This window comes from Narcine bancroftii, chromosome 3 (assembly GCF_036971445.1).
Source record: "Narcine bancroftii isolate sNarBan1 chromosome 3, sNarBan1.hap1, whole genome shotgun sequence".
In the NCBI taxonomy this organism is placed as follows: Eukaryota; Metazoa; Chordata; class Chondrichthyes; order Torpediniformes; family Narcinidae; genus Narcine; species Narcine bancroftii.
Genome location: NC_091471.1, coordinates 212,724,500 through 212,737,144, shown reverse-complemented (window position 1 = coordinate 212,737,144; position 12,645 = coordinate 212,724,500). Strand labels below are relative to the sequence as shown.

Here is a 12,645-nt window from a genome sequence, read left to right as displayed (position 1 = left end):
CAGATCTGTTTTAGCCACATTTACTCTGTCCTTGCCTTTCAACATTTGAAATGCTTCCATGAGGTCCCCCTTCATCCCTGTGAACTCCTGGGAGTACAGTCCAAGAACTGTAAAATGTATCAAGACAAATATTTTCTTGCAAATAAATTAGAGGCCCTAAGTCTGAGGAGATTGGAGACACTTACATCAAGGTGTAGTATTCGTGGTACGCAAGTGTGCAGAAGAACGACATGCCCAGACGTTGCTCACTAAATTATCCTATCTATGTCTCTCTGCAGACTGTCTGCATCCTCTCCACGACTTCCATTTCTACTCAATTTCACGTCATCAGCAAACCCTAGGTACACTACCCTCAGTCCCCTCTTCCAAATTGTTAATGCGTGGAGTCAATAGTTGTGGTTTCAGCACTGACCCCTGAGGCACTTTGCTCTCTCCTGATTGCCAACCAGAGAAACACCCATTTATCCTAATTCTTTGCCTTCTATTCATTAATCAATCCTCTATCCACTGCTAATACCATCTTCCCAGGTGCAGTGAGATTCCTGAACGACCAAAGGAACTGCTCACACGACCATCTGAGATGCTCAGATGTACAAAACAATATTTATTTATTTATTTGTGTAGATGAATGTTCTGCATATGTGATGTTTGCCTGTAGGTGTGTTATGTCAGGTTGTGTGTTTGCATGTTTTTCCTCGAGGACCGGAGAACGCTGTTTCTTCAGTTGTACTTGAACAATCAGATGACAATGAACTTGACTTACTTACTTACTTGCATTACCCTCAACTCCATGCATCCTTATATTATGAATGTCTTTTAATGTCTTCTAGAAATTCAAGGATACAACATTTATTTATATCCCTCTATCTACTCCGATTGTATATTTAAATTTAAATGTAGACATACAGCACGGTAACAGGCCGTTTCAGTCCATGAGTCCATGCCATCCAATTTACACCTAATTACTCTACACCACTGGTACAGTTCAAATGGTAGGAGGAAACCAGAGTGCCCGCAGACACGGTGAGAACATACAAACTCCTTACAGACAGCACTGGATTCGAGCCCCGGGTCCCGATCACTGGTGCTGTAAAGGCATTGCTCAAACCGGTACGCCAACCATGCTGCCCCTATATCCTCAAGGAACTCCAGTAAGTTTGTCAAACAGGACCTTCCCTTCTTGAATCGATGCTGTGTGTGCCTGATGGAACATTTCCTATCCTAACATCTTGCTTTTTCTTCCTTAATGATAGCTTCAAGTGTTTTCTTGACTACAGACGCTGCGCTAACTGACCTGCCTTTCATCTATATTATTTTTAAAACAGTGGAGTGGCTATAATGTAAAACTTAAACAGGAATAATTTGATTTGCTCTCAGATTCCTGTCTAATTTGCAATTTTATAATATTCCTCAGAGGCTGCAGTCTTGCAATGTGCGCAGGTTTACTGTACGGTTCGAGCTTTGTACCCGTTCTCTACATTAAAAATCACGCTGAAAGAAATGAACCTGAATTTTTTGGAGCAAGTCAGTTTGGTAAGAAATGTAGTTTCTGCAAGCAGAACTTGTACATGAATGACTTGGATGAAAAAGTAGGTGGGTGGTTTCAGTAAGTTTGCAGGTGGCACAAAGATTAGAGGAGTGGTGGACTGTGTTGAGTACCTTTGAAATATAAAACAGGATAACGGCTGGAATGGTTGGGAGTGTTTACGTTCTCCCCGTGTCTGCATGGGTTTCCTCGAGGGGCTCTGGTTTCCTCCCACCCTTCAAAATGTATGGGGTTGTAGGTTAAATGGGTGCAATTGGGTGGCACAGGCTCATGGGCTGAAAGGGCCTGTCGGCCTAAATTTAAAATTTTAAATGTAAAAAAGAAATCAGTTACAGATGTGGGCAGAGAAATGGTCAATGGAGTTTAATCCACACAAATGGTAAGGATTCTGTACGTTCTCCACGTGACCAGTGTGGGTTTTCACCGGATTCCTCCCCCTTTCAAAACGTACGGGATTGTAGGTTAATTTGGGTGTAATTGGGTAGGTTTAAATGGCCAGAATTGGCTTCTGCTGTGTTTTATTTAATATTGAAATTTATTTTAAAAATTAAATGTGAGGTGTTGCTCTTTGGGAGGATAAATATAAAGGGAAAGTATACAATTCGTGGCTATGCTTTTGTGGCCATCAATGTCCAGAGGAAGCTGGGATCCATAGGTCCTTGAAAATTATCACACAAGTAGATGGAGCGGTTAAAAATAAAAGGGCAAATGTCATGCTGGCCTCCATGGTCAGGGCATTAGGAGTAAAAATAAATAAGTCACAGGGAGAAGGCCAAGTAGTGGGCTCTGGGAAATGGATCAGCTCATGATTGAATGGCAGACATGATGGGCTGAATAGCCTAGTTCTGCTTCTATGTCTTACCGTCTTATATTTTACCAATATGACAATGCATTTATATGTCATTCCCTAGATGCACTTTTAATACTGTCTTCTTTCTTGTTATAGACATGGATTATGTTTTTGCATACTGCAGTGGAATTATTCTAACCAGTACAATCTATTTTCTCGTATACTGTGGACTGAAGAAAAATAAACCGTCTGTTTATTCAACTGCAATATTACCTGGTAAGGTGAAATGACCAACATTCGCCATGTTCTTGATACAGTTACCCTGCATTAGCAATTTGAGAACTTGATCTCCAGCAGTTATTCCAAAGATTCATACAATGCACACAACTGCTATGGCTTGGGTACAGGCAACGTTAGCTCCAGTTAACTAAAAAATTGAGACTTCGAGGTTTGCTCCAAGAGTTTATTAACATGATAACATGGAGAGTCTGCTGTACCCAAAACCACCATCAGAACTCTCATTTTCAGTGGTTACAAGTTCCTATTTAATGTAGTAGAAAACAGACAAACTGGCCTGATCGTTTTTTCTCATTAAACGCGCTTGACAAATCTTTCAATAGGAGATGTTCGATGACTCTTTCATCGGGCTAACACAATCAGTCTTTTATGAGATTTAACAGTATTTTAACAAGATTCTGAGTGAAATATGAAAGTCTGCAGAGGCTGTGATTGTAGTAAAAACATAGAAATGCTGGAGGAACTCAGTAGGTCTGCAGCATCCATGGAAGGTAAAGATATATTACCAATGTTTCAAGCCTGAGCCCTTCAGCAAGGAATGAGAAAAAGCAGGGGGAGGAGTGCAGACCAACAGTCAAAAGGTGATCATTCGATATGGATAAGAGGCCAAGAGAAAGGAGAGAATTGATGGGGGGAGGGCTCTGTGAATGAAGAGCTGGAGTAAAGTAGACAGAAGGAAAATGGAAGAGAGAGAGAGAGGGAGGAAATGAGACATAAGGTATTTTATGGAGCGATGCTGCATTGAGGCCAACTCCATTGGAGGAAGAAAAGGTGGACTTACCTTTTTATGGAGAAGGCCTATAAGGCTGCTCCAACGTTGCTTTTATAGAGAGCAGAATCAGGAAACCGGAGCTGAGGGAGGTGGGGCGAGTGGTGCAGAAGTGCCGCCTGTCACCATGAGGTCGAACATAGATGGCGAGGAATGGCCTTCTTCATTACCCATCATTTCCCCTACAGCTAGAACCACTCTGCTTTTCCCAGAGCAGTTCCAACTGCGTGGGGGATTATGGAGAATGAAGATGGCCATTGATCCTTCTTCCAGCTCTTCTGCCCCTCCAGCATGCCTAGATCGGGTCTTCATTCCCCTCTTTCATCCATCGGACTCCCTGGCTCTGCTTCTCCATCTCCAATCCTCAGCATCTGTCTTCCTTCTTCCAGGGCCGTGGAGCTCAGCACCTGGGTCCCCTCATCCTCTGGCCCTGGCAGTTCATCAGGCTCCGAATCTCCTTGCCCCTGCAGGGCTTCCACATTCTTCGGGCCAGGCTCCTTCTACTCCCACTCACCCTGCGCATCCATTCCCGCTCTCTCCAACTCCTCGCTGCCCTCCTGCTCCTCGTTCTTGGCGGCCTCGGTGAAAGATCAACGGGCAGAGGGGGAACAGGAAGAGGACATTTCTGGGTGGCTGGAGGGAGCTCTAATCCCAGCACCAATCACTGTGGGAGCCCAAGTGGTGGCTCCTGGGTCGCAGCCTGATGGCGTCATCATGACTTCATCAGCCCAGCCCTAAGCAGCTGCCTTCAGTGGCATTGCCTTTATGGAGTGAGGTGGAGCAACTCACTCCAAATCTGGGACTACCCTCCCCAGATGGATTGGAGTCCGCACCCAGCATCCGCCATCAACATTTTTATAAAGGTAGGAGAGTCGATGTAAAGGCAGAGAATATCTCTTTTACATTCACTTTTTTTTCTTCTATAAAAAGGACTGTAGGGAAAAATTAACTCAGTCTTCTCAGCATCCAGGATCAATCAATTGTTTAACATGCTTAACAGTCTTTAGACACTTCATCCTTTGACTTCATGTCCTATTTATTGGAACTCCTGGCAGCCAGCTTATCACTGAAAGTCACTCTCAATTCCTATCAGCTTGAAAAACTCTAATTTACCATTGATGTGCTATCAATATCTCTAAAGACTGGATTTACAGAACAATAGGCTTTTATTTACAATAAACTCGGTCATCCTGCGCTGTAACCCAGGCTTCCTGGGGAGGGGTATTGGTGTTGGATCCTTTGTACAGGGTCAAGAGGGAGGAGTCACAGAGCAGGACAGAGCTAGATAAATGAGGATACAGCAGTTCACTACAACCATCTTGTGGTAGGTCATATTAACCCTTTCTACCACACAGCTTTCTGCACCAGGACTGAACATTTAATATCTCTGCAGGGCGTCATCCCCAGATCGAGGATGGGGTGGGGGAGGGGGGGGGGGAATCATTTTTGTTGGTGAGCTGCAGCAACTGGGCCAACTCAGGCATCTGTATGAGGGCTTCAGCTATTTTCAATTGCTATTAATGAGCAAGAGCCATTTAACTACATTTGCTGTTACAAAAAGCAAGGTGATTAAACAAATGGTATGAGAGACACACGATCCACAAGTAAGGGATAAAATAGTTGGCATTGGGTGTATAAAATGGAGAAATGCAAAGTTATCTCAAAGTTCAAATTCAGAATTTTCTTGTTGGAGTATGTCATATTGTTGTGACATCACCTAGAACCCTGAGATTCTTTTTCCTGCGGGCCAGGCAGAGTTTCTATTTAACGGTAGTGCGAAAAAAACCCACTGTACTCAAGAAAAGTTATGTATATAGAATAGTGAAATGTAAACAGGAAGGAAGTGCAAATAAAATACAGAATTTTTTTCTTAGTTTTATTTACAGCCAATTAAACCTGCACTGCCCAATTACACCCAAATAAATCTACAACCCTGTACGGTTTGGAAGGAGCGAGAAAACCAGAGCACCTAGAGGAAATCCATGCAGACACAAAGAGAATGTGCAAACACCTTACAGACAGCACTGGATTCAAACCTGGGTCACTGACACTGTAATAGAGTCATGCTAACTGCTACGCTTACCGTGCCAACCCTAAACAGATAAACAATAAATATTCAATGATAAATAATGTGCAAAGTAAGAATCTTTAAATGAGTCCCTGATTGAGTTTGTTGTCTGATGGTGGAGGGGGAGTAGCTGTTCCTGAACCTGGTGGGGTGAGTCTTGTGGCACCTAGACCTCTTTCCTGATGGCAGCAGCGAGAACAGAGCATGTGCTAGGTGGTGTGGATCCTTGATGATTGCTGCTGCTCTCCAACGGCATTCCCTGTCGATTTTCCCGATGGTGGGGAGAGTTTTGCCTGTGATGTATTGGGCTATCTAGTTCGATACAAAGAGTAGAAATCACTGGATGAAATTATTACATGTTGGCTTCCAGGGGGATCTCAATGTCATCGTCAGAAATTATGGAGAATTTGCATGCAGGTGTAGCAAGTTCTTAAGAAGAGGGAACTCCAGGGTAAGTCTAACAGCTGCTTTACAGGATACTGGGAAGAACATGGAGCTCTGCCTGCAGCAAAAAAAGTCTAAAGTCAAATAAATCTACTTTTGACCAGTCTGAGTCTATTGTTGCAGAGACATAGACTTTTTTAAAAATTAAATCCAGGTAGGGATGTGAGGAAGAATGATTTGCTTTTGTGAGGATCTGGTCTGCTGACCAATAATGAAATGAATGAGAAGGGCAAATGTAGAATATAAGGGGTCCTGTAAAACAGTGCCTAAGGAGGAAACCTGACCAATGGAAAATAAATCGGAGTAAAATAAAAGACTGCGGATGCTGCAAATCTGAAACAAAAGCAGAAAATGCTGAAAGCTCGTAACAGATCACATTAGCTTCGAGGAGAGAAGAACAGAAGACCTCTCAGCAAGAACGAGAGAAAACAAGTTTTATGTTGCAGAGAGAGGAGGAGGAGGAGTAACAGACAAGCAAAGGAAATGTCTTTGATGGGCTGAGACCAGGGGTACTGAGTGGATTATGGAGAAATCTGGTGTTTTGATTGATGAGGACATTTAGAGAGAGAGAAAACAAGGAAAAAATTAAAAGTTGTGAAATGCAGGAGAGAGCTGCGGGAAATACCCAGGAGAGAGTGAACTTAGAGAGAGAGAAAAACATTTACTGTAACATTATATATGGATAATGCCCATTGTGGAGAAAGATAATTATCTGAAGTGGTTTAACTTGAAGGCTACAACTCCTGCTTCACCTGGAAGAAGTACCTTGGACCCTGGTGGTGGGAAAGAGTGATGCAAAGGAGTAGGTGTTACATCTTTTGTGGCTGCATGGAAGAGGAAATGTTGGTGGAGAAGGGAGAATGCATTAGGAAATGGGCAATGGAACCATCTCTTCAGAGCACTATTTGGAGAAGAGGGGACATACATCACGGCAACAGGCCCTTTCGGCCCACAAGCCCGTGCTGCCCATTTACACCCGACTGACCTTCAACCCCTGGTATGTTTTGAAGTTGTGTCTTGTGGTGGAATCACGGCAAAGGTGACATAAAAATATGGAGGCTGAAGGCTTGAATGTGGAGGTTGATGTGGTGGAAGGTGAGGTTCAGGCAAACTCCATCCTTGCTCAGCTGGGGAAGCGAGTGGTTGAAGAGTCACGTTCTCTTAATTTTAGGACCAATCAGGTAATTGTATAACAAATTGAACAAACAACAACTTATGCTTGCTGGAGAACAATTATTAGGGGAACTCTATCTTTGCCCTGCTGGGGAGGAGAGTGCGTGAAGAGAAACATTTGCTCAAATTTTCTTCGTCTCAGATTGTCTCTCTCTGTGTTTGACTTTCACCAGAATGAATGGAGAAACATGTAGATGCAGCAAAATTTGATAGCCAACTCAAATGACAAAGAATCTTATTGTATTTTTCATTAAATCCCAGTACATTTAAGTTACTGGCTTGCAAAAGGTTGCTTCTGAATGAAATTAGTCAGAATCTCTCACGTAAATCTTCAGCTCTTTAATTCTGGTGAGAATGCTGAAAGCTGATGCAAAACATTTTAAAACTTTACAACATACAATGCAGTTCATCACATGAAATACTAATGCTTCTTGACGTTTAAGTGAGCAGTAATGTTAAATTAATCTTCCAAGATTAACTAGTTAAAGTACACATCTTTAGAATATGAATTTAGATTCAGTTATTGAATAGAAACTGAAAAGGTTTGCCATCGGTTTCCAAATGGGAGAGGTATTCTGTAAAGGACTGAAAAGGGAAATAAAGGATGACTTTGGCCGTGTTTCTACTGAGCGATGAAAATTTGGGGCAATGCGAGGTGATGCGCGGTGATGCGAGGTAACACCTCGAATTTTTCCTCAGTTGAAACACATCGGGTAGTGGTCGATGCGCGGTGATGCGAGGGACAATTTTTCAGTAGAAACACAGTGAGTAACGAATTCGCGGTGTACTGGAAGTCTCGATTTTTCACCCGCGCTTTTCAATTGATCACCGCATGCACGCACCGGCACAGCGCATTATCTTATTGCGTATATATACTACACAAGCTACCTACTAGCTAGCTATACTGCATTCATATCGCCTCCGCTGTTCCTTTGTGTATCGTTAAATTGGAGTAATTTCCCTGGACAAATATCAAGCTTGTCTGTAGTTATAATAACTTTTTCGTTTCTTCGTTGGAATATGTCGGACAGTATCAACTGGACATTTGATCTTCAGCAATTCTTGATCACAAAATGGCAGGAAATGATGGTGAAGGGCATTTTGGATGGGAAAACAAAACGACCTGATATGTGACCTTAAAATACGCGACTTCCTGGTCACCTCGCATCGCACCGCATCACCTCGCATCGCCCCGCATCACCGTGTCTTTATCGCTCAGTAGAAACAGTTTTGGTAGTCATAAAATACGAGGTGATGCGGGGGACAAAAATTCACGGTGATGCGAGGTGTCCCACGCACTTTGAAATGCATGATTTCCCAGGGGTCAGTGAATAAAAATGCGGGCATTACTGGTGCTGCTATAACAGCAGCATTGGGGGGAGTGCAGGGAGTGGAGACACAGTGCTCCTCCAAAGGGTCTTATCACCCAGTCCGACTGCGGATGGCTCCATACAGGCTTTAAATGGCCTGCTGAAAGAGCCAATGTGTTTTATTTAAAATCCTCCGACCATGGGGTCCCAGCCCAAGATGTTGGCACCTATGTTTAGCAGTGGTCTCAGGGGGTTGCAGACTCCAGGGAGCCCGCAGCCTGGCGGAGAGCTTCAGTAGCGGGCAGGACACCCCCCCCCATGAAAAGAAGAAACAGAGGAGATGACCCCAAGGATGGTGACCATAGTGGCAGACCAGCGAGGGGCTCTGCGACAGTAGGACACTCACAGGAGGTGAGCTGTTGGTGATTATCAGGCAAGGAACCCACATAGTATGAGGGCTGCTGGAGACTTGAGGCCAATAGACTTACACCAGGCTGCGGGCTGCTGGAGACTTGAGGCCAATAGACTTACACCAGGCTTCGGGCTGCTGGAGACTTGAGGCCAATAGACTTACACCAGGCTGCGGGCTGCTGGAGACTTGAGGCCAATAGACTTACACCAGGCTGCGGGCTGCTGGAGACGAGGCCAATAGACTTACACCAGGCTGCGGGCTGCTGGAGACTTGAGGCCAATAGACTTACACCAGGCTGCGGGCTGCTGGAGACTTGAGGCCAATAGACTTACACCAGGCTGCGTGCTGCTGGCGACTGGCTCATGAGAACAAGGTATTTTAACTGGGATTCAAAAGGGTTCTGAGGCCAGAGAGTCTCTGAATCTTCCCCACCATTTAATCATGAGCTGATCCATTTTCCCACTCAGCCCCACTGCCCAGCCTTCTCCGCATTACCTTTAATGCCCTGTCTAATCAGGAACCTACCAATCTCCGCCTTAAATACTTAGTAAATTAAAATCACAAAGTGGTTCAACAGAAATTAGTATTTTTTTCCTTCATACAACAGCGCAATAGTGCAAGTCACTGTTTACATTTTGATCCTTTAGCTCCTAATTTTTTTCTCCTCCAAATCCAGATGGGTGATTACATCTTGGCAGGGTTAACAGCAACATTGGTTGACCAAATAGAACAGATTATGTGGCTGATTCTTACTTCATGCAGGATAATTAGTGTAAATATTCACTTATTCTCATTTTCTTCCATTTTTAGCTTTCTTCTCAGGACTGCTGTGGGGAATAGCAAATGGTGCTTGGTTTCTGGCGAACTACTATCTCGGTGCAGTTATCACATTTCCTCTTGTCACCGCTGTGAGTACTGCTCATATATAAAATAAAAGCAGAAAGTGCTACGAACATAGAAGCAAGTTCAAGTTCATTGTCGCATATATCTAGATGCAGTGATCAAGTTTGTTTTGTGAGCAGTCCACCTGGACCTATCATACATAGTACAATAAGACAATAAACTCTGTCATTAGAGTTGGCTCAGTGCCTACCCCTGTGACCACAGGAGATGCCATACTTGTGTCCACACCTCCTCCCCCACAACCATTTGGAGTCCCAAACTGTCATTCCAAATGAAGCAACATTTCACTTGTGAATCTTCAGGGGTTATCTACTGCATCCAATGTTCCTGTTATGGTCTCCTCCAGATCAGTGAGACTGGGCGCAGTCTGGGAAATCAATTTGTTAAGCACCTTGGCTCTGCTGGTGCAATAAAGGGGACCTCCCAGTGGCCACTATTCCTACACCGAAATGTCTGTCCATGGCCTCAAGGACTGCCATACTGAAGTCACCCCACAAATTGGAGGAACAACATCTAATATTCTGCCTGGGCACCCTCCAACCAATGGCATTGATATTGGCTTCTACGGTTTCCATTAGGCCCTGCCTCTCCCTCTCTCTCTCTCTTTCTCTCTCTCTCTCTCTCTCTCTCCCCCCCACCCCCCAATTCAGAGAACTACGCCCTCTGCCTTTCACTTCTCAGCTTCTTTCTTTTCTGCCCTCTTTCTCATATACACCTACGGCCTGTTGGTCTGTGCACCTTCCCCTGTCCCATTTTCCTTCTTCCCCCTCCCATTTTATTTCAGCACCTGTCTGCTTTCTGCCCTTGACAAAGGGCTCAGGCTTAAAACATTGGTTTTATGCCTTTGTTTTCTATGGAAGCTGGGAGAATTATAGGGTCTGTAGACTTTGGTGTTTCACTCCATGAGGATAGCGGCTACTTTTTTAAGACACCGCCTGTTGTAGATGTCCTCACTGAAGTAGATATTGATGTCCATGATAGCACAGGTTGAGTTCACAATTCTCTGTTGCCTATTCCTGTCCTGAGCACTGGCACCTCCATACCAGACAGTGAGGCAGCCAGCCAGAATGCTCTTCATGGAACACCTGTAGAAATTTGCAAGAGAATTTGGTGACATACCAAATCTTCTCAAACTCCTCACAATCATTCATGATTGCATCTTCAGAGCTATTGACAGCCAGAAATTTGAAGTTCTTTACGCTTTCCACTGCTGATCCCTCAGTGAGGACTAGTTTTTTCCCTTCCTGAAGTCCACAATCAGTTCTTTAGATTTGCTAATGTTGAAGACAGGGTTGTCCATTGCGCCTCTGGAAGATGCACGGAAACAGCACTGTGATTGGGGAGCTGCTTTCCAATGACTGAGAGGGGGTCCTGGCAACGTGGGAGATACTGGGAGTTCCCTCTCTCGTTATCATAATCAGATCTCACCCCTCTTTTATGATTCTATGAGCTCCACTGGAATATCCTCCTCATCTCAGATGGGGTGATAATACTGTGGATTCATGACTGAAGATTTTCATCTGCTGAGCTGCTGGAAGAGGCACAATTGCGCGGTAGGTTGTGATCAGTGAGGAAGCTTCGGGAAAGGCCATCCTCTCAAATTGCTTGGAGCAGAGCTTCTAAATGAAGAATAGTATGTTTCATCAGAGTCAAGCACAAATTATTACCTTAGTCCTCGCAGTCACACCTGCTAAACAATAGTGTTATGGAATCAGTACTCCACAACCTCTCCCTGTTTCCTTTCATAATTAAACTAACTGTATCCAATTGGCTATCTCACCCTACATCCCATATGATTCAACCTTCTAGATTAGCCTACTATGTCAGAAGCCTTGCTCGTCTACTCTCTCCCCTGCTGCTTCCTCTTTCTCCCGTCTTCCCCCCTCTCTCTCCTTCTATCTACCCCTCTCTCTCATCCCCCTCTCTCCACTTTCTTTCCTCCTACTCTCTCTCCCCTTCTTCCCATTCTCTCCTACTCCATCACTTCCTCCTCTTTCCCCTCCCACTCTCCTCCCTCTCTCCCCCTCTCCCCTTCTCTTCTCCCCTTTCCTCTCATTCCAACTCTCTTCTTTTCTGCTCTTCCTCCCACTCTCCCCCTCTCTTTCCCCTCTGACCCCTTCTCCCCCTCTCTCCCTCCCTTACCCCTCCCTAAACCCCTCTCCCTTCTCTATCTATCCTGATGTTTTTAAAAAGCTCCTGCACCACCTTATATTTAACAGGACCTCGCTAACCTCGTGTTCATCAAGGTCCATCTCCCTGGTGAACAAATAAGTTATCATTGATGACCAACCCTAACACTTCTACCTCCAGGTACATATTCCCCCTTTGACCTTGAGTGGTCCAATCCTCACTCTGGTCATCCTTCTGTTCTTTATACACACGTAGATCACCTTGGGGTTTCCTTTAATCTTTCTTGCCAGGGCCATCTCAAGATCCCTTCTAGTTCTCCTCAGTCCCTTCTTAAGTTCCTTCCTGACTATCTAAGGGTCAAATGGATTGCGTACTGATTAGTGCAACACTATTACAGCGCCAGCAAGCGGGACTGTGGTTCGAATCTGGCGTTGTCTGTGAGGAGTTTGTACGTTCTCCCCATGTCTGTGTGGGTTTCCTCCCACCTTTCAAAATGTATGGGGGTGAGGGTTGTTGGTTAATTGCTATATTTGGGCAGCACAAGTTTATGGGCTCAGTTACCATGCTGTATGTCTAAATTTAAATATCTTATCATTCTCTCTTAAACCTTATGTATGCTACTTTCTCCTCTCTTGGCTCCTTTTCTCTTATTGTTAGGGGCTCCAGGCAATGTTCATGGCATCTCCTTGCCTTCTGGCTGACAAATGTTGAAGTATATCATGTATATTATATTTTTATGTATTATTGCATGACAATAAAGGGAAATTTTATTCCTTTCCCTACGATCCATTCCCTGTTTCAGT

At 44.3% G+C, this 12,645-nt stretch overlaps 1 protein-coding gene across 5 annotated transcripts in view; it reads left to right on the top strand.

Moving 5' to 3' along the window:
- LOC138758103 (transmembrane protein 144-like) overlaps positions 1–12,645 on the top strand; it is a 94,691-nt gene that overhangs the window by 73,349 nt on the left and 8,697 nt on the right. For all 5 annotated transcript variants that reach the window (XM_069926537.1, XM_069926541.1, XM_069926540.1 and 2 more), the window contains 3 exons: positions 1,415–1,533; positions 2,493–2,612; positions 9,620–9,717. In XM_069926537.1, coding sequence (XP_069782638.1) covers positions 1,415–1,533; positions 2,493–2,612; positions 9,620–9,717 — 337 coding nt within the window. The remainder of the gene's footprint in view (positions 1–1,414; positions 1,534–2,492; positions 2,613–9,619; positions 9,718–12,645) is intronic.